The sequence below is a fragment of the Chiloscyllium plagiosum genome, unplaced genomic scaffold, assembly GCF_037043375.1.
Source record: "Chiloscyllium plagiosum isolate Xiang-an unplaced genomic scaffold, Cpla_swu_hap1 HiC_scaffold_29, whole genome shotgun sequence".
Classification (NCBI taxonomy): domain Eukaryota; kingdom Metazoa; phylum Chordata; class Chondrichthyes; order Orectolobiformes; family Hemiscylliidae; genus Chiloscyllium; species Chiloscyllium plagiosum.
In genome coordinates, this window is record NW_028270167.1 from 14,077,201 (window position 1) to 14,095,959 (window position 18,759).

General features: G+C 39.8%; 1 protein-coding gene across 5 annotated transcripts in view; it reads right to left on the reverse strand.

Annotated features, from left to right (window-relative positions):
* The window catches only part of cadm1a (cell adhesion molecule 1a), a 402,038-nt gene that overhangs the window by 37,946 nt on the left and 345,333 nt on the right, over nucleotides 1-18,759 (reverse strand). For 3 of the 5 annotated variants that reach the window (XM_043676688.2, XM_043676687.2, XM_043676689.2), the window contains 2 exons: nucleotides 18,509-18,681; nucleotides 10,236-10,307 (listed from right to left, as the gene is read on the reverse strand). In XM_043676688.2, coding sequence (XP_043532623.1) covers nucleotides 10,236-10,307; nucleotides 18,509-18,681 — 245 coding nt within the window. The remainder of the gene's footprint in view (nucleotides 1-10,235; nucleotides 10,308-18,508; nucleotides 18,682-18,759) is intronic. The other 2 variants (XM_043676690.2, XM_043676691.2) reach the window with 1 other exon arrangement.

An 18,759-nucleotide genomic window follows, 5' to 3' on the forward strand; every position in this document is an offset into this window, starting at 1 on the left:
ACATTGTTTTAGTCACCCAAGAACCTTTTTGAAGAGGGAACATTATGAGTTGCTTCTTCAGCATAATGGAGAATTAATGAAAAAGAATTCTTCCAACTTTGTTTCCAAGTTGCGGTAAGTACATTCTTCAGATGTATGAAATTTTTAAAAAGTTTGATCCATTTCATATCAAGTCCTTGAACTTAAGTAAGGAAACAGTAGGGAACCTGGTTCCAGGATTCTGCCAATGCCACTGGAGGTGGCTAGAAAGGAAGCTGTTCATGGCACATCAAGTGCAGTCTTCCTCCTCGTCTGATGTACCTACCTCACACTTGGTAACTCACCATCGCAGCAACCTAGACTGGGACCTGCAGGAGTGAATTGATGTTCTCTTGCTATGACACAATGCACCAGTTCATGACCACGCTCTGCTGCACCCACACATCAATCTGCAGCACAGTTAAGGCATTATTTTGTCAGCACCACTGCTTGCATAAGTAGTGGTTTCAACAGATCCTGATTAATGGAACATTATATGAGAGGCAGCCCATGTTGAACTTGTAAGTTTTCAACCAAAAGACTCACAATTCTGAATCCTATTATTCTCAACACAAGGACACTGAATGAATGTGCCATAAATCAAAAGCAATTTATTATGACAAGTTTTTTTTAAAAAAAGAAAAGGTATGTTTTACAACCCCATCCAATCTCGGACCAACAAAATTGTGTAGTGTTTTGTGGCTGCAAAAATAACCACTCCTCGCTGAAGAGTGCTTTGACAGTTTGATTTTCATAGACACGAGTAAGTCGCTGGCAATCTTAAAAAGCACAAAATTATCCTGTCATAACATTCTTGATCATAATGAAGTGGGTGACAAGGACAAATAAGTCAATGCATATCCTGTAGGATCTTGTAAGTGATAATCAGATGAGAAACAGAAAAGCTGGTCAGAATTTGAAATGTGAGGCAGGATTTTCTATAGGATAAGAGAAAACGGAAGCAACACAATGCTGCAGCACTGTGCCTGCCCATAATAAACACCGAGAATTTATGCTGGCTACAAGAATTGGACAAGTACAGCAGTTTGTGTTGAAACAGCGAGGGAATCAATTTTAGAAATTGCCCTCACTGATTACCATGAATATCTATGGCTTGAGAAAGCAAATCAGGAAGTTAATTCAAATTGATCTTGTTGTAACTGGTCGTTGAAAACATTGAAGAAAATGCCAAATAACTGGTGAATTTTTTTCCCCTGGAAAAAAGTCATTTTCAAATGTAGTACTTCAGTCCAATGGCAATAAGAATTTATTGCAAGATCTCACAGATCATCAGAGCTTCAGGAGGTAATAATGATCGCCGTGCAAACAGTGTACTCTTTCCATGAAACGGGAAATCACTTCAGAAAAAAAAGTTTCATTCTCTGTGCAGTGATGAGAATATAACTTTTTTAAAAAAAAAAATCATTAATGATCCCAGGATGTTTGCCATGATCTCCTATTATACTGCATTCCTGTTTCTGGTTTACCCATGTTGATTCAAGGGGAAAATGCTGCACAAATACCTTAACCAAAAAGACAGGTCACAAAATAGTTCTAAGTTTTTCTTAATGCAACGAAAATACTGTCATTCAACCTAACAGCCTCATATTTCCATGCACTTGTTACAATCCCCACAGTAACAGATAACCTCTAAAAACCAATCTGAATTTTCAGTGACCTCTGCATTTTCATTCAAGCTTTCAAGCTTTAAGACTTGCTGAAATATCCAAACTAAAAGCGACAGTGGGTAATTTAAACTCTAATCTACAATAAAGATCCTCTAGTTAACTGATGAATTAATCAAAAATCTTCCTCCACAGATGTACTGTGCCCTGTCCCGCAAATAGACACATCATTTTCCATGAACAATATCCAAAGTTATTTTCTGCTCTCAAAAGCTTCTTTCCTTATTCATTCATCAGCAGGATTATATCTGATCCACAAATTGACTTTCATAGCAAAGGCTACACCACTCCCTCCAGCCAAAGATAGGCAAATCTTCCAACTTCAGTTAAATTCTCATTAACTTTGATTCATTCATTGGAGTGAAAAATCCCATTTGTATCTTGTGGTTGAGAACAATAGAGACTAGCTGCTTTTATTTCTCTGCTACCTCACTTTCTCCCAAATGTCACCCAGTTATAGGAAGGATATTATTAAGCCGGACAGGGTTCAGAAGAGAATTATCAGGATGTTGCGGGTATGGAAGCTTTAAGTTATAAGGAGAGGCTGGATAGGCTGGGACCCCTTTCACTGAAGTGTAGGAGATCGAGAGGCGATGTTAAAGTTTGTAAAATCATGATAGATACTGGTTAATGGTAGTTTTCCTGAGGAAGTGGTGAATGTGGGTACAGTTACAATATTTAAAAGACACGTGGGTAAGTACATGAATAGGAAAAGTTGAGAAGGATATGGGCCAGGTGGGACTAGTTTAGTTTGAGATTAGATTAGATTACTTACCTTGTGGAAACAGGCTCTTCGGCCCAACAAGTCCACACCGACCTGTCGAAGCGCAACCCACCCAGACCCATTCCCCTACATTTACCCTTTATCTAACACTACGGGCAATTTAGCATGGCCAATTCACCTAACCAGCACATTTTTGGATTGTGGGAGGAAACCGGAGCACCCGGAGGAAACCCACGCAGTCACGGGGAGAATGCGCAAACTCCACACAGGTGGAGTTCCTGAGGTGGGAATTGAACCCGGGTCTTTGGCGCTGAGGCAGCAGTGCTAACCACTGTGCCACCGTGCCACCCACTTATGTTCAGCATGGACTGGTTTCACCAAAATGTCCATTTCCCTGTTGTCTGACGGTCTCCAGATTAACCAATTTGTGAAGTTCATTGCTATCTTAAGGGTAATCCTGTAACCTGATCCCTTAAAGCTGTCAACATTGTATCCAAGTATGAATGCGAATCAGCTATCTGTTAGGCACCCATGATCGCACTTGATATTTATGTGGACCTTTCAGAGTAAAAGGTTTACAAAACCTGATATCTGTAACACCTCTGTGGACATGGAGGTTAACTATCTAGCCAGGTACACCACAGATGCCTTTGTCACAATGGCAGTATTCAGAGAAGGTCATTCGATCTCCTTCACTACCTAATACATCTTAAATTAAACAAATTCATAATCTTTAGAGGAAATGTGAGATGAAGGTTAAACAGGAAGAAGTGACCATACAGTGATTCGGGCAAAGGGATTTTCAATTCTACAAAGGCTGCATCAACAGTAGAGTTTACTGAAGCAGGACAAATTTGGCAGATACAGAAACTTGCATTGGGTCACTAATAATTTACGCTAACCAATCAAGGGCCTGTGAGACCACTTTGACATTTCAGTGCCTTACAAAGTAACATTACAAGTAATACTTCTAGAGAAATCTAGTCTCCAAAAAGAGAGGATAAAATAAAATTTGAGATATTGAAGATTTAAACTCCCTTCTACATACCCACTGCACATTCCCTCCTCCCCCAACCTCAAAGCCTGGTTGCAGATAACCACCATGTTGTTCCTCTGACAGTGATCAGCAATGGTATGGGACATTCTTAGACAATAATAAACATTCATAAAAGATGTTGTATAACATCTGATCTGTGTCTGGCACATAAGAACCTTGAATTCCTGAACTGAGACACAGAAATTGTCTTTATCTTCCACATTTGTTGACAAAGAAGGGGGACTGAACGCGCCCGGGGGGGTGAGGGGGTGAAGAAGAGAGGGGTAGAGAGACAAATGAGTAGTTGTTGCATCATGAACAACTTAAACTCAAGCTTGATTTCACTTATTTCCAAACTCTTGATTTATTTTGGCCTCCTTGTTACTCAACCAACCCTTGGTGTTGGCCAACTGTGCAAAGATTAGATTTTTACCTACCCTTCATTTTCTTTTATTCATTTGTGGGATGTGTGCATCACTGGCTAGCCCAGCATTTATTGCCAGTCTCTAATTGCCCTTGAGGTGGTTGAGGGTCAGCTGCCTTCTTGAACCGCTACAGTCAATTTCGTGGAGATAGACCCATAACACCACTGGAAACAGTTCCAGAATTTTGACACACAGAGTGTGGATTAAGTTTTTACTTTGTATATACTTTGTGACTAAACTGTGATAAAGATTGATTCACAATGACAACTTGCAATAGGAAATTGGATAAACACTTGAAGGGAGACACAGACTAGGTAATGAGGAAAGCACAGATTTCTCTTTCAAAGAGCCAGCACAAATAGGATGGACCAAATGGCTACCTTCTGTGCTGTAAGATTCTTTGAAGGTGGATGCTATATTGGTGACTTTAAAAGTAATTATTGTATACACAAGCTTAAATAAGTATACCAATTGCAAGTGAATGGCAACAATTGTGATAGCTTAGACAAGCAACCCTTCAAAGATTAAATAATTGACAAAGATCAATTTTAACGTATACAGTTAATAGCTTTCCATAATTGTTCTCTATTCAGATATAGACTACAGTTCCCTTTTCAATGGTTTCCTAATGTGAACTCATCAAGGGCATCAGATAGCAATTGTGTTAAAGGCTATCAGCCTAGATTATATATAAATACACAGGCTGAACATGCATGAACTGGGCAAAATGCTCCCTAAATGGAAGAAACTCTTTTGTAGATTTTGCACTGAAGGGGAACACTAAAAACATTTAACAAATCTGATGTTGTGAATTTTCAAAAGCATCATATTAATCACAAGAGACTTGAGAACATTTATAGATCACAGCATAAAAAGGACAGTAGCAACATGGATAGAGCATTAGCTAAGTTACAGGAAACAGTGAGTAATAATCAATGGATCGTTTTGGACTGGAGGAAGGTTTGTTGTAGAGTTTTCTAAGGATGGCTCTGGGTCCCTTGCTTTTTCTGATATATATTAATGATCTGGATCTTGGTATACAGAGGACAATTTCAAAACTTGTATGGGAGGGGTACAGTGTGGAACCTGAAAAGGACATTGGCAAGTCAGTGGAGTGGGAAGATAGGCGACAGGTGCAGTTCAACATAGAGGAGAAGAGTCAGGGGTAGGGGTAAAAGTAGGGGAATGAGTTTAGGTGGGTTACTCTTCGGAGGGTCAGTGTGGACTTGTTGGATGGAAGGGCCTGTTTCCACACTGTAAGGAATCTAATCTACCCAGGAAGAACATTGAAAGACAACATAAAATAGAGGGTACAATTCTAAAAGGGATGCAGGATCAGAAGGACATATATATGTGCGGAAATAATTGAAGACGGCCAGCCAAGTGGAGAGAGCAGTTAATAAAGCATGCAGTATCCTTGTTTTTATTAATAAGTGCATTGAGTAGAAGAGCTGAAAAATGTGTTGCTGGAAAAACGCAGCAGGTCAGGCAGCATCCAAGGAACAGGAGAATCGACGTTTCGGGCATAAGCCCTTCTTCAGGATTGAGGAAAGTGTGTCCAGCAGGCTAAGATAAAAGGTAGGGAGGAGGGACTTGGGGGAGGGTCTTTGGAAATGCGATAGGTGGAGGGAGGTCAAGGTGAGGGTGATAGGCCGGAGTGGGGTGGGGGCGGAGAGGTCAGGAAGATGATTGCAGGTTAGGAAGGCAGTGCTGAGTTCGAGGGATTTGACTGTGACAAGGTGGGGGCAGGGGAAATGAGGAAATTGGAGAAGTCTGAGTTCATCCCTTGTGGTTGGAGGGTTCCCAGGCAGAAGATGAGGCACTCTTCCTCCAACCATTGTGTTGCCATGGTCTGGCGATGGAGGAGTCCAAGGACCTGCATGTCCTTGATGGAGTGGGAGGTGGAGTTATAGTGTTGCGACTACGGGGTGGTTGGGTTGGTTGGTCCGGGTGTCCCAGAGGTGTTCTCTGAAATGTTCCGCAAGTAGGCGGCCTGTCTCCCCAATATAGAGATGGCCTCCTCTATATTGGGGAGACAGGCCGCCTACTTGCGGAACGTTTCAGAGAACACCTCTGGGACACCCGGACCAACCAACCCAACCACCCTGTAGCCCAACACTTTAACTCCCCCTCCCACTCCATCAAGGACATGCAGGTCCTTGGACTCCTCCATCGCCACACCATGGCAACACGACGGTTGGAGGAAGAGCGCCCCATCTTCTGCCTGGGAACCCTCCAACCACAAGGGATGAACTCAGACTTCTCCAATTTCCTCATTTCCCCTGCCCCCACCTTGTCACAGTCAAATCCCTCGAACTCAGCACTGCCTTCCTAACCTGCAATCATCTTCCTGACCTCTCCGCCCCCACCCCACTCCGGCCTATCACCCTCACCTTGACCTCCCTCCACCTATCGTATTTCCAAAGCCCCTCCCCCAAGTCCCTCCTCCCTACCTTTTATCTTAGCCTGCGGGACACACTTTCCTCATTCCTGAAGAAGGGCTTATGCCCGAAACGTCAATTCTCCTGTTCCTTGGATGCTGCCTGACCTGCTGCGCTTCTCCAGCAACACATTTTCAGCTCAGTTCTCCAGCATCTGCAGCCCTCACTTTCTCTCATTGAGTAGAAGAGCAAAGAAGCTACTTAAACTTATGGAAGATTCTTGTTAGACCTCAGCTGGAGTACTGCATACAGTTGTAGTGCCACATTATAGGAAAGATGTAAATGCTTTGGAGATAATGCAGAAGTGATTTACAAGAATGGTTCCAGAATGAGCCAATTCAGTTAAGTAAATAGAGTGAAGTAGTTGGGGCTGTGTCCCTTGGATAGAAGCAACTGACAGGAGATTTGATGTTAGTTTTCTAGAGTGAGCTAGATAGTGTGGATAAGGAGAAGCACTCAAAAGGAATATGAATGAGAAGGCACAGGTTTATTATGCGCAAATGAAGTGAGGTGGGCACGAGGAAAACCTTTCACAGTGAGTAGTTAGGGTATGGAATGCACTGCCTAGAAGCATGGAGGAGACTGCCATTTGAGGAATTCAAGAGGGCATTAGATCATTATTTGGATTGAAATTGTGTGCAAGGGTTTGGGGAGAAAGCAAGAGATTGGCACTAGGTCATGATGCTCCGTTAAGAGCCGATACAGGCACAATGGACCGAATGGCCTCCTTCTGTGCCATAACAATTGTTGTGATTCTGTGATCATACTTTAATTCGAGGGATCACATAACTTTAGCACACCCTAAGAATCCTTGCTTTCAATTTCTGAAATTAATAGTAAAGCTCTATTAGAATGGTTTGTTGTAGTGAACATACACTTATACCATTCAGCTTTCTGGATTCTCAAATGAAGTTAATTTGTTCTGATGGTCAAAAATGAATTTTCTTAATAATGTGATCCATTGAAACATGGTTTCATTTTTGCGTACCCCACTTTGTATTATAACTAACTGCCACTATATTTGAAAAGGATATCAAACTATTCTAAAAGTAAAAAGAAAATGCTGATCTGTCTCTCTATTCTCCTTCCTCAATCAATTGCAGCATCTCCTAGTGTATACATGAACCACAAGTGTGAGATTCACCCCATTTAAGGGAGGTCACCACTCACGGGGAGTTTGCCCTCAAGTTCTGTATCTGATGTCTCATTGTTACCAGGAACCTATTGAGCAACAAAAATGCAATGGAAAGTAACATGTTTAGCCATAACCGAATGGACTGCAGCAGTTCAAGGCAGCCTACTGCCACCTTCATGAGGGCAACTAGGGATGAGCAATAAATGCTGGGCCCAGCCAATGACATTCACATCCCATGAATGAATAGAAGAAAAAAAAGGTAAGTGAAAATCTCACCTTTGTGCAGTTGGAAATCCCCACGGGTTAATCAAGTAATAGGGAAACCAAGCTAGTTCAAGAGATTGGAAAGACTTGGGTTTTGACTTGCAACATTATCTACCAAATCTGAGCAAGCCGTGGATTGCTAGAGTTGGAATTTAGATGGTAAGTGAGCTGCACTAGAATGGAAGTAAGTTTACATCACATCTTTAAAACTTGAGACAAGTTATTCGATAATATTTTGCATGCAAGAGAGTTTGATTCCCTTTAAGATGTTTATGAAGTCATACTACTGCAGACACACAATGCAATCAACTCTGCTTTGAGCAGTTCAATTATGGAAGTCTGCCTCACTTCTCATTTTAGACAAAATAACATGCCTTGCTGAAAACAGTCCTATGAGCCACTTGTGTATGAGAACTAGAGGGTGGCACGGTAACTTAGTGGTTAGTACTGTTGCCTCTCAGAGCCAGAGACCTGAATTTGATTCTAGCCTCAGGTGACTGTCGGTATGGAGTTTGCACATTCTCCCACAATACAAAGATGTGCAGGTTACGTGCATTAGTTAAGGATAAATGCAGAGTAATAGGTTAGGGGAACGGGTGGGTTACTCTTCGAAGGGTCAGTATGGACTTGTTAGGCTTAATGGCCTGTTTCCACACTGTAGAGAAATCAATGATTCTATGAAATGTATATCAAGGCAGCAACACAGCATGGGGTTGGGTTATTATTTTTTAGACTCCCTATAAACGTCTGCTGTCACTGATTCATAGGTAGATTGCAAGGACCTTTTACAGAACAGAGTTAAATTGTCTTTTTTTGCCCCAAGGGATGGTTTAATACTGTTCAATGAACAAAACTTCTGCATCTTATGATCAGGCCCATATAAAAAGGTCAGAACTATTTGTGGCGTCAATTTAAAATGCAACATAATTGTCACATTGATATTCTTGGCTCTGACAACTGTATCTCATGTTTTAAAACATGGAATTGAACCCTCCCCTTTCCCTCAGAGTTATTCAGATCTGTTGAATCTGTTATCACACAATTTTGATAAAGATTTCTAAGATAAGATTTTTTTAAGTTCTTTTGAACATATGTAGGAGCAGACACAGACCATTCAGCCCATTGAAACTGTTGGGCCATTCAAGAAGATTACAGCTGACTTCCAACCTCAACTGCATTATCCCAATATCCCTTGTTTTCCTGCATGATCAAGATTCTGTCAATCTCTGCCTTCAATCTATTCGACAACTAGACATCTGCAACTCTCTACAGAATTCCAACAATCCATGAAGCAGTTCCATCTTAGCTCAGTCCCAAATGGACAGTCTCTGCTCAGACTGTGACCCTTCATTCCAGACAGAAGTAATCTCCAAGCATCTACATTGTCAAGCTTCTTCAGAGTTGCATTGACCTTGCATACATTACAGTGCTATAGAACACACTGGATATAACTGTACGGTGTGTCTCTTCTGTGAATAGGTTTCCTGTCTTTCCTCACATCCAAAAATGTTGGAAAACCATATTTTTATTCAGGTTAATTATCCTTTTCAACATTTAAACAGATGGCAGCTATTATTCCTGTAAGGAATTAAATCCAGTACTTCATTGAAAAACAATGTCTCCTGTTGAAAGTGGGTCTGTATCAAAGTTATACCTTCAGGTGGATATTTGATATTGTAAACGTTTTACCAAAAGAATGGGAAAATCCTTCTTTTGTTAGGGATCGGAGTATTCAAATAAATAAGTGACAACACAAGGTACCAAAGAAAAATCCAGAGAGGGTTTGTAAAAGTGTTAGATCCAACAAAGGAGTGTGTTTTTTGTAAAAAAAAAAAAAATCCCTTATTTGAAAACATGTTTTCAGAGTCATAGAGATGTAAAGCCTGGAAGCAGACCCTTTGGTCCAACTCATCCTAAATTAATCTAGTCCCATTTGCCACCATTGGCCCACATCCCTCTAATCCTTCCTATTCATATATCTATCCAGATGCCTCTTAAATGTTGTAACTTGAACAGTTCTTAGAAGAACCCCTATGTGGTTTACTGTGCTCTCTTTTCTCCTGTTTTAAAGGATTGTTATTTAGATTTCTTTTGCCAAGTTCTAAAACCAAGCAACAGCTTATAAAACAGTAATTACTGCTCCAAGAATCAATGAAATCAGCTCTAGCATTGGAAAAAAAAACCCTCAAAATAAAAGGAGCATCTCTTACAGGCACCATTTTTCTCCTATCCACCATTTTGGATAGATTTTTAAAACATATAGGATTGCATAGCCTTCCTCAGAAAGACAATCATGGCTCATGAGATCTCAATTTGCCAATACAGAACAAAAGCTATTCTGTAAGGTAATCAGTTGCTGTGATGTGACAAGACCATTTGCAGCCTGAAGCTCTGACAGTGGGGTTCTCCTTAGATTCTCACAAACTGCTGCACATATTCCAAATGTACAAAGAGAGAGATAAGTAGCATTGAGGGAAAAAAAGCGAGATGGTATGTGGGTACTGTACCTTCCAAGATGGTAGGGATGGTTGTGGTAGTAGTGGTGGTTGTAGTGGGAGGTGGGGTAGTAGTGGGTGCATCTAGATGGTAAAAAGGAAAAAATGAATAAAAACACAAATGAAATACACAACATTTTTCACACAAAATCACAAAAAATGAAAATAAAATCTGTAAATAAATAACAAATTCTAATCTCTTTGGCTCGTGTGATGGCTTTTTCGAATAGAATTCCTTACCTTCTGCTAACACCCCCTGACCCACCATGACATTTCTGACCATGTCAAAACTATAATATGAAGCACAGATGCCATGAGCTTTATGTAACATGGGAGGACTGAAAGCAATCATAAGTCATACATAAATCCCAGATGGCTTTTTAATGTCCTTCTTTGCCTTCTCCACAGCTTCTCTCAGATATTACAGTAATTGCTGTGCATTGCTAACGGCACTGTTAGCTGTTATGAGTTTAAGATATTCTACGTCAAAATACAGGCTCGACATCAAAAAGTATATATAGTGAGCGATTCAGCGTAGCAGAACATCTCTTTGTGATGAGATGTTATTATTTTGGAGACACTGTTGATTGCAGTGCCAGAGAGCTGGAGCATATGCAAAAAGGCTATCGATGAAAGGTCACATTAACCAGTTTGAAGCTGTAGTTTGAAATTGTGTAATTTTTTTTTAAAAAAGTTTATTTTCAATAGAATGTATTCTAGGTAGTCAAGTTATCAGGAAAATAAAAGGTTTGTTACAACAGGCTTTGGGGAAATAGTAGTATAATAGTAATGTTACTGGAAGAGTAATCCAGAGGGACAGGGATTCAATTCCCATCCTCATGGCTGCTGGAATTTAAAATGAATTAAGAAACCTGTAATTGAAAGTTAGTCACAGTAATGACAACTATGAAACCATTGCCACAAAAATGTATCTGGTTCACTAATATGCTCGAAGGAAGGATTTCTGTCATGCTCTCCTCACCTGGTCTGACCTACAGCAATGTGGTTGGGTCTCAACTGTCCTCTCAAAATGTTCGAGCAAACCATTTGGTTCATGGGCAATTAGAAACAGGCAATGAATGTTAGCCTTCCAGCAACGTCCTAATCCATTAAATAACTTTTTTACTAACTCAAGTAGTGCACTAAGCAACAGGTCAAGGTGCTTATTAAAGTTTAGCATTTTGCTTCCCATTTAACAATCCAACTCCTCCCCAGTTCACAAGATGCTCCATTGCTTTGGTTGTAAGGTCCCCATGCTACAGCAAAGCAGCTTAACAGGACATAGAAAATGACTGTTTGGCACAAGTCATTTCTCCACAAATGGAGAACTTGAGTTCAGCACTGCCATCATGGGAACATGTAAGGTGGAAATCAGATTGTTCAAGGTGGAGGTGGTGAAGGGCTTCGTGGATCTCCTTCATTTACCACTAATGAAATGGCTATCATCGTATTACTGTGGATCTATGGAGATGTAGCCAAGTGGCCAACAGTCTAAGCAACTAGGCCCAACATAAAAGATTAGCTAAACCGTTTCTGCAGGCAAGGCCTGATTGAATACAAAGAAGTTGAGGTTATCACAGGTTGAAAGCCAATAGGGATCAGCCCAGACCTTCACAGGATGTTAAATAGAGGTGTTCACCTTAACAATGGGAGACTCATTATGATCTGGAACTCTTGTGTCTTTCAGGCAGATAGACTAGTTTGGGGTAAAGGTAAGTTAATTTATCATCTAAAAGCTGTTACTTCAATTTGCAAATGTTTTGATAAATCTAAGTTTGAACCGCAGTCCTTTGTCTTAAAGTAAGAGCACCTCGGTAGACACGTTTTTGAATAATAAACTGGTTGAACTGTCTGTCTACAATAATTCACAGGTAATATTGTTAAGGGAAGGATAATGATTGGAACGTAAAAGCTATTGAAAGAAATGGGTCTTGTTTACCTGGGAAATCCTCAATGTTACATCAGCATCTTAGAACAGGATGGGTAGAAAGCAGCTGTTCCTCTTAGACAAATGGTCAAGAATAAATTGGTAAAATTTCAAAGTGAAAGGTACAAGGGTTCAGAAGGGATTTAACAAGAAGCTTTAAGCAGAAGGTAGTGGGAATCTGGAATGCATGCTTGAAATGTTGGTTGACACAGACAGCCTCATGATCTTTAAAAAGAACTCGGATAAGCATTTGAAGTGTCATAACCTTTAAGGCTACAGGCCTAGTTCAGGAAAATGGGACCACTGTACATAGTAGCGTATTTGTGGCTGTACAGACTTGATGGGCTGAAGAGTCCTGTATAAATTCCACAATTAGCAATTTAAGCCTTAACGCGAAAATGCCATAACCTTATTTAGCAAAATACTTGTGGCATATCGAGGGATACACTAGAGTTGTGACCCTTCAAAAAAGTCAAACCATTGACCATCAGCATCATGTAATAAGAAATACCATCATGATGTTCCATGCTATTTTTGGCAATTTTGATAGACAGGAAAAACAATCAAAGGCATTGCATTTAACCATATTCCATTAAATTAATTTTGAGGACACTCAGGATACTTTTCTTGCCCTCTCTGTCCATTTAATTCCTAGTCTATTTTTTAAAAATTTGTTTTTGGGATGTCAGCATTGCTGCCAAGTCCAACATCCATTCCCTACCAATAATTACCCTGGAGCAGACAATGGCTTGCTCAATCAATTCAGATAGTAAAGAGTCAACCACAGTGCTGCAACTCTGGCATCATATGTAGATAAAACAGGATAAGGATGGCTAATTTCCTGCCCTGAAAGGCATTAAGTGAACCCGGAAGGCTTTACGACAGGAATCGGTCATTTAATGATTCAGAGTTGCTTTTTATTATAGATGATCAATTAATCAAATTTAAACTCCCTTCAGCACCTGTGATGGGATTTAAATTCATGTCCCCAAAGTATCAGTAATCCAGTAACTTTAATCACAATGCTACCAACTTTGTTTAGCCAAACACGTTGAAGTAGGTTTGAGTTGTGAAGAATAGAATAACTCACTCCAAATATATTTTTGGTCAGTATTTGTTGTGATGTTGCCACACCTGCTCAGAAATAATCCCACTAACAACTAAAGTCTTGGCACTTGTCTCCTGCAACTTGTAGAGCAGAATCATTACTGAAGTCTTGTGATGCATTGGAAGTAAATTACCATGTCGTAGGAGGATACCATAAGATGCTTCTTGAAAAAGCCATCATCCGAACCAGAAAACACTGCTACATAAATGATCAGAGGTTGAGAGGGAGTGGACAGGGAGGGGAACAGGCAGAAGGCTGTCTTTCAACAAATAGGGGAAAATAGAATCATGTAATTCACCAAAGATAGACTCAAAATAAAAAAAAAAGTGAAAGCAGGAACTGCCACACTGCAGGAGTTTCATGGAAAAGAGAAGGTAATTCATAAAGTAGTTGGTTTGCCAATGCCGTAAATTTGTATTTCTGCTCAACAAACACTCTTGACATTTCCAAAAAACAAAATGCCTCATATCATTTGGCACTGAACAAATAATGCAAACCACTTTCCTTCTCCCATCAACTAGCCTTTTGATAATCTGTTAATGCACTTTCTATAAGCAGAACTTTCAATTCACGGGCAGTACTCTTTAGGAATAGAAAGTACTTGTAAATAGATCAGATTCTTCAGTATATGCAGCGCTTCCACAATACTTCAACACCATGCCTGTGACATTACATACAATGTGAAAGCAAATCAGCTGACATGGAGTAAGGAAGAATGAGCAAATACATCGCCTTTTCCACCCTGGTTAAAGTTGAAACTCCTGCAAGTGTCATTGCTGCTGTGAAAATGGATGGCAAGAATTGGAACACGGATCTACAATAGTACAGCAGCTGTAAAACTCAACAGAGAAAAGGTGAGCATTTTAACATGTCCTTGTGCTGAATGTGTGTTCAAGGCAAACACTCTCAGTTTAATTAGACAAAGTATTCTAGATGACATTTTACCAGAATTTTGCTGTGAATTGAAATTATTTTCACAGATGAGTTTAGCATCAAATGCCAATAAGTATTGGTATAAATTATTAATTTGCCACTCTTATTAAATTTTAATAAACAGAACAATGAGAGGAAATAAATTTAATATCTTTGGTTGGTTGAATTTCATTCTTCAGATAACAGATATCAAAGTATTTTGGGGCATATTAAGTGGAGCTAGTATTTTTTTTGTCAGTACATAGAGTGCATCAACAGTATTTCATAGCCAGCACACAATGGAACAAGACAGCTTGATTTAATCTCAGATGACAGTTGTCTCTCCAACAGGTCTGATTAATTTTAGGTCTACACCAACAATTGTGTCCCCCTTGGAAAAAGAGTGGGAGTGTTATAAGGAATCATCTTCCTTAGCCTCGTTTTTCTTTGATTTGTTTAAACAGCAAGCACTGATGGCACAGTGGGGTGGTGTAATGCCAGAGTTACTGCGCTTGACAGCATGAGTGAGTTGGTATTAACATGCACAATTGAAGCTGGAGCACCACTGGGTTAATGATCATCTCTCGAGTGATGTTAATTCAGCTTGCTCACACTGTTGGCTCAGTAACTCTCCCTAGCCAGTAATCCTGATGCTGTCACTGAAGCTCATTTTAAAAAAAACTAAATGAACAGAAAGGTAGAAATGAAGGGCTGTGCAGTTAATAATTCTTTCTAACTGAGTTTTTTTTCCATAGGACTACCAAAGGCAATCATGCAGTTTTAAATGCTATCCTACTGCTCAAGACAGACTGGAAAAGTGGAGTGGGGTCTACAGTTTATCAAAAAAAAACTTTTATAATTCACTCTGTGGCACAGCCTGAAATTACCTATTCGGCAAATGGCTTTCACAAAAAGCCGTTTTTGTGAAACGGAACCACGCAATTATTACTAAGTTTTATCAGACAGGCACTAAGTTAAGTCAGCTTACAGCATCCATCATCCGAGTCACTGTATGGGGAGAGTAGGGTTTCTGAAGGGGCAACACTCCCAAGTGTTTAGGAAATCAGTAAGCATGAAAACATAGAGCTTAGTCCCTGAGCCAATGCACCTCTTGCACTGCTTGGGATTTAACTCAAGTGCATATGTAGCTCCAGTATGGGAGTAGCATGACAGACAAGGTCACATTTCAGAGCCATTTTAGCGGGCAATGAAGTGCTGGTCTGAAATGCTTTGGCAGCATTTAATCAGCCAGCTTTGAATGACATGGTCTCATTCTGAAACAGCATAGAGCTATGTTTAATTGCCATACTTCCTACTGAAATTAAAGGAGTGAGTTTGGTCAATTTTAGTGTGACAACATCAGTTATGCACTGACTGAACCCTTGCTGATAACCAGTGAAATGGGCATAATTCATCACAACTATCATCAGGAACTCAAACTTTAAGCTATTGTGATTTAGGATTTAATTTGGACAACATAGTCAGAACAGAATTTAATTGGAATGAAAAGTGGTTAGAGTATCAACTCCTTAACTCCAATGGAATTTTCAATGCACATTACTCAGTTATAATAGAGACTGAAAGATGAAGGAGGACTCATCTGAAAAACAGAACAATTGGAAATGAACTATATTATTCCATGCAGTCTGTTCCAGCTCAATTGCTGTATCATATATTTGAGACACCCATTGAAACAGTACTGCCAGACTGCATCCCATTAGATCGGTCCTCTTATTTTTAAAATGTGCATGATTTCCCATCTCTGTTAGCGATCAGACCAGAAGGAATGCTCCCAATTACCAATTCAACAGCTGCCATCTGCTTTAGAAGCGAAATGAATCCTTCAGTTTCTACAGCTGACTGTATTTTTGAGTACATTTTCTTCGGCTATTTGTATTTTATTGATATTGGAACATATCTACAAAAAGCAGAGAATTTCTTTTGTACAAAGCGAACCAGTAATAGGCTGATCTCAAGTGGATATGCTGAATGCCAGCATGATGGGATATAGAAACACCCACATCAGTAACGCTACTGATGGAAATACGGTTATTGGCAGTACTGTTCAAGAGGAGACAATTATGGATAAGCACTATCCTGCTTGGTCATCTCCATTTCATAATAATAACATTACAATCCTTTACTTTTTGGGGCATTTCTGTTGAGTGCTCTGCACTCTTGCTGTCAGCAAATTCAGCAGCAGATATTCTGAAGTGACTCGAACCAAAGGGCTGTGTCGACTCTGCACTATCCCTCTCTTTGGAGTGACAATAGGCTGGGTTTCCTCTTCTGTATCCCAAATATTGGAAAAAATGACGGTCAGACAGGGTGAGAAGCAAAAGCAAGCCACATGTTTCTCCTTACTTATGCCGATCATAAATTTATCATGGTGCTTCAAAACCTTTTCTCATGTCAATTCACACAGCTCGCTCTGCTGTATAGAGGGGGCAACTGGAAATCCCCTGGCAGCTGCTAATCACAAACCATTCAATATTTGATCCAGCTGTTTATAATCTCACATTTTTATGAACGGTGTCATCTCCAACCATTGTACAAAGTAGAGCATTTAGCTATTTCGTGTCAGACCATATGTTAATGTCCAAATATTCTCCTCAGTGGCAAGGCAACAGGAATATCACTTCTGGTTTGCTGTCCACATTTGGGTAATTTTTGTCCAGCAAAGTGGCTTGGGACACGTTAACGGTGCTACATAAATGCAATTGGCTTTGTCTACTTGCAGCATACACTTGGTTTAGCTGCAGGTTAACAGCACTAATCGTGTGGAGCAGACAACCCCCAATGATTGCTCTGATTGAGATCACTCCAGAGAATCAGCTGCAATATTTGCTGAGATAAACAGATGGTGTTCATTGCATCTCAATGGAGAGCAATGCTTTTAAAAGTCTTATCTTTATCCAAAAATGAATCCCATGGAGGTGATCTGCAGGAAATACTCATCAGTCCTTGTACCTAACCATAAAATTACCCTTCTCTTAAATTGAGATGCAATTTCAACTAAGTGTATTTCATGTATGTAATATCTAACTCAGACTTGGCAGCTTTAGGGGAGTCTTCCAGTTTTACTGCACTTTTGTTTTGCAAAACGCTATGGGCAGGATATTATGAGTAAGAGACATGCCACTCTCAGAAATATTATGTCATCATGCACATAATCAATGCATTAGGTTTCAAGGGCTCAGCTTATTGTATACCACTTCATTTTGACTTAGACCATGACAACACAGCAAAATACCTTTTCGGTGAAGAAAATTACTTGACGCGTCAGATTTCCATGACACTAAACATAATTGTGATTTAGCCACTCGGTGGCCTAATTATTGCACCAGATATTTGAGAGATGTCTCACTCGATCAATTGCTTCAATATAGCTGCCTTCAATGGGATAGTCTGATCGATTCTTGGCTGGCTGTTGGGCACCGTGGAGGAAAAGGGTTAAGAGTTGAAATTGGTGATCATTCTCCACTTTTGAAAGAGGTCACAATCACAAAGTAGTATTAATGGGGATCAGAAAGAAATCCCAGTCTCAAGGGGACAAATCAGGAAAATATCGCACCAATTACTATGACCTTATTTACATGAACTTGAAGTACAAATAAGATGACTTTTCTATGGTTATAATTATTTTTTGAGAGGACGGGGAAGGAGCTCACAAAATGGTGCTGATAAGCTCCTGATTTCCAAAACCGAACAATTAAAAAAAAAGGACAAGTCGCTTTGAGCCTCATGATCCAAACAAAGTCATGTTTCGTTAAGTTTACTTGCGAAAGCCTGCAATTCACAGCTTCACTCCTGCAAAATGTGACTCCATTTTAAAAGACACGATGACTACAGGTGAGCTTTATGAAAAAAGGATTTTAACTGAATAGCATTTAGTAGGAAGTATGGGTTAACATCAATGCAGATAGAACAACAATCAGCGTATTGTACATAAGGAGCATTAACCTTCAGATAATCAAAATTCCATGGTATACAATAAGTACTGGATTCCACTCTACAATCAGACATCACAATTTTTAAAAGCACAGCAGATTTATGGTTAGTAAATAAAAGCATCTAGATGCATTTTCCGCTCCGATTAATGTCATTTACACAGATTACGTTTGTTTTGTTTTCTCATTTTTAACATTCAAAAGACAAATTACATTTCTAACATGCAAAACATTATGAGCAATGAAAATAACTATTTAAAAAAAACTATCCACTGAGAATGTGAGGGGAAGAGAGAGAGAGAGCGAGGGGGAGTGGGAAAGAGGAGGGAGGGGGTAAAAAGAAGGAAAGGGAGAAAGGGCACGAGTTTTGGATGAGAATTGTACATACCATAGACATGCAAGACATAATCTTCAAATGATTCTCCAACAGCATTGAAAGCACTGCAGCGGTAGGTCCCATTGTCAGTTTTGTTTAGAGACTCAAGGATAAAAGTCCTTGGCTCTGTAAAAATGGCCCGATCAGGCATTTCCTCATCCACTCGTTTCCATATGAGATTGGGCCTGTGGAAATTTTAAGATTAAATCAATTATAATGCAAGTTTACTGTCACTTCTTTTTTGAGGTGATAGCTGCACTTCA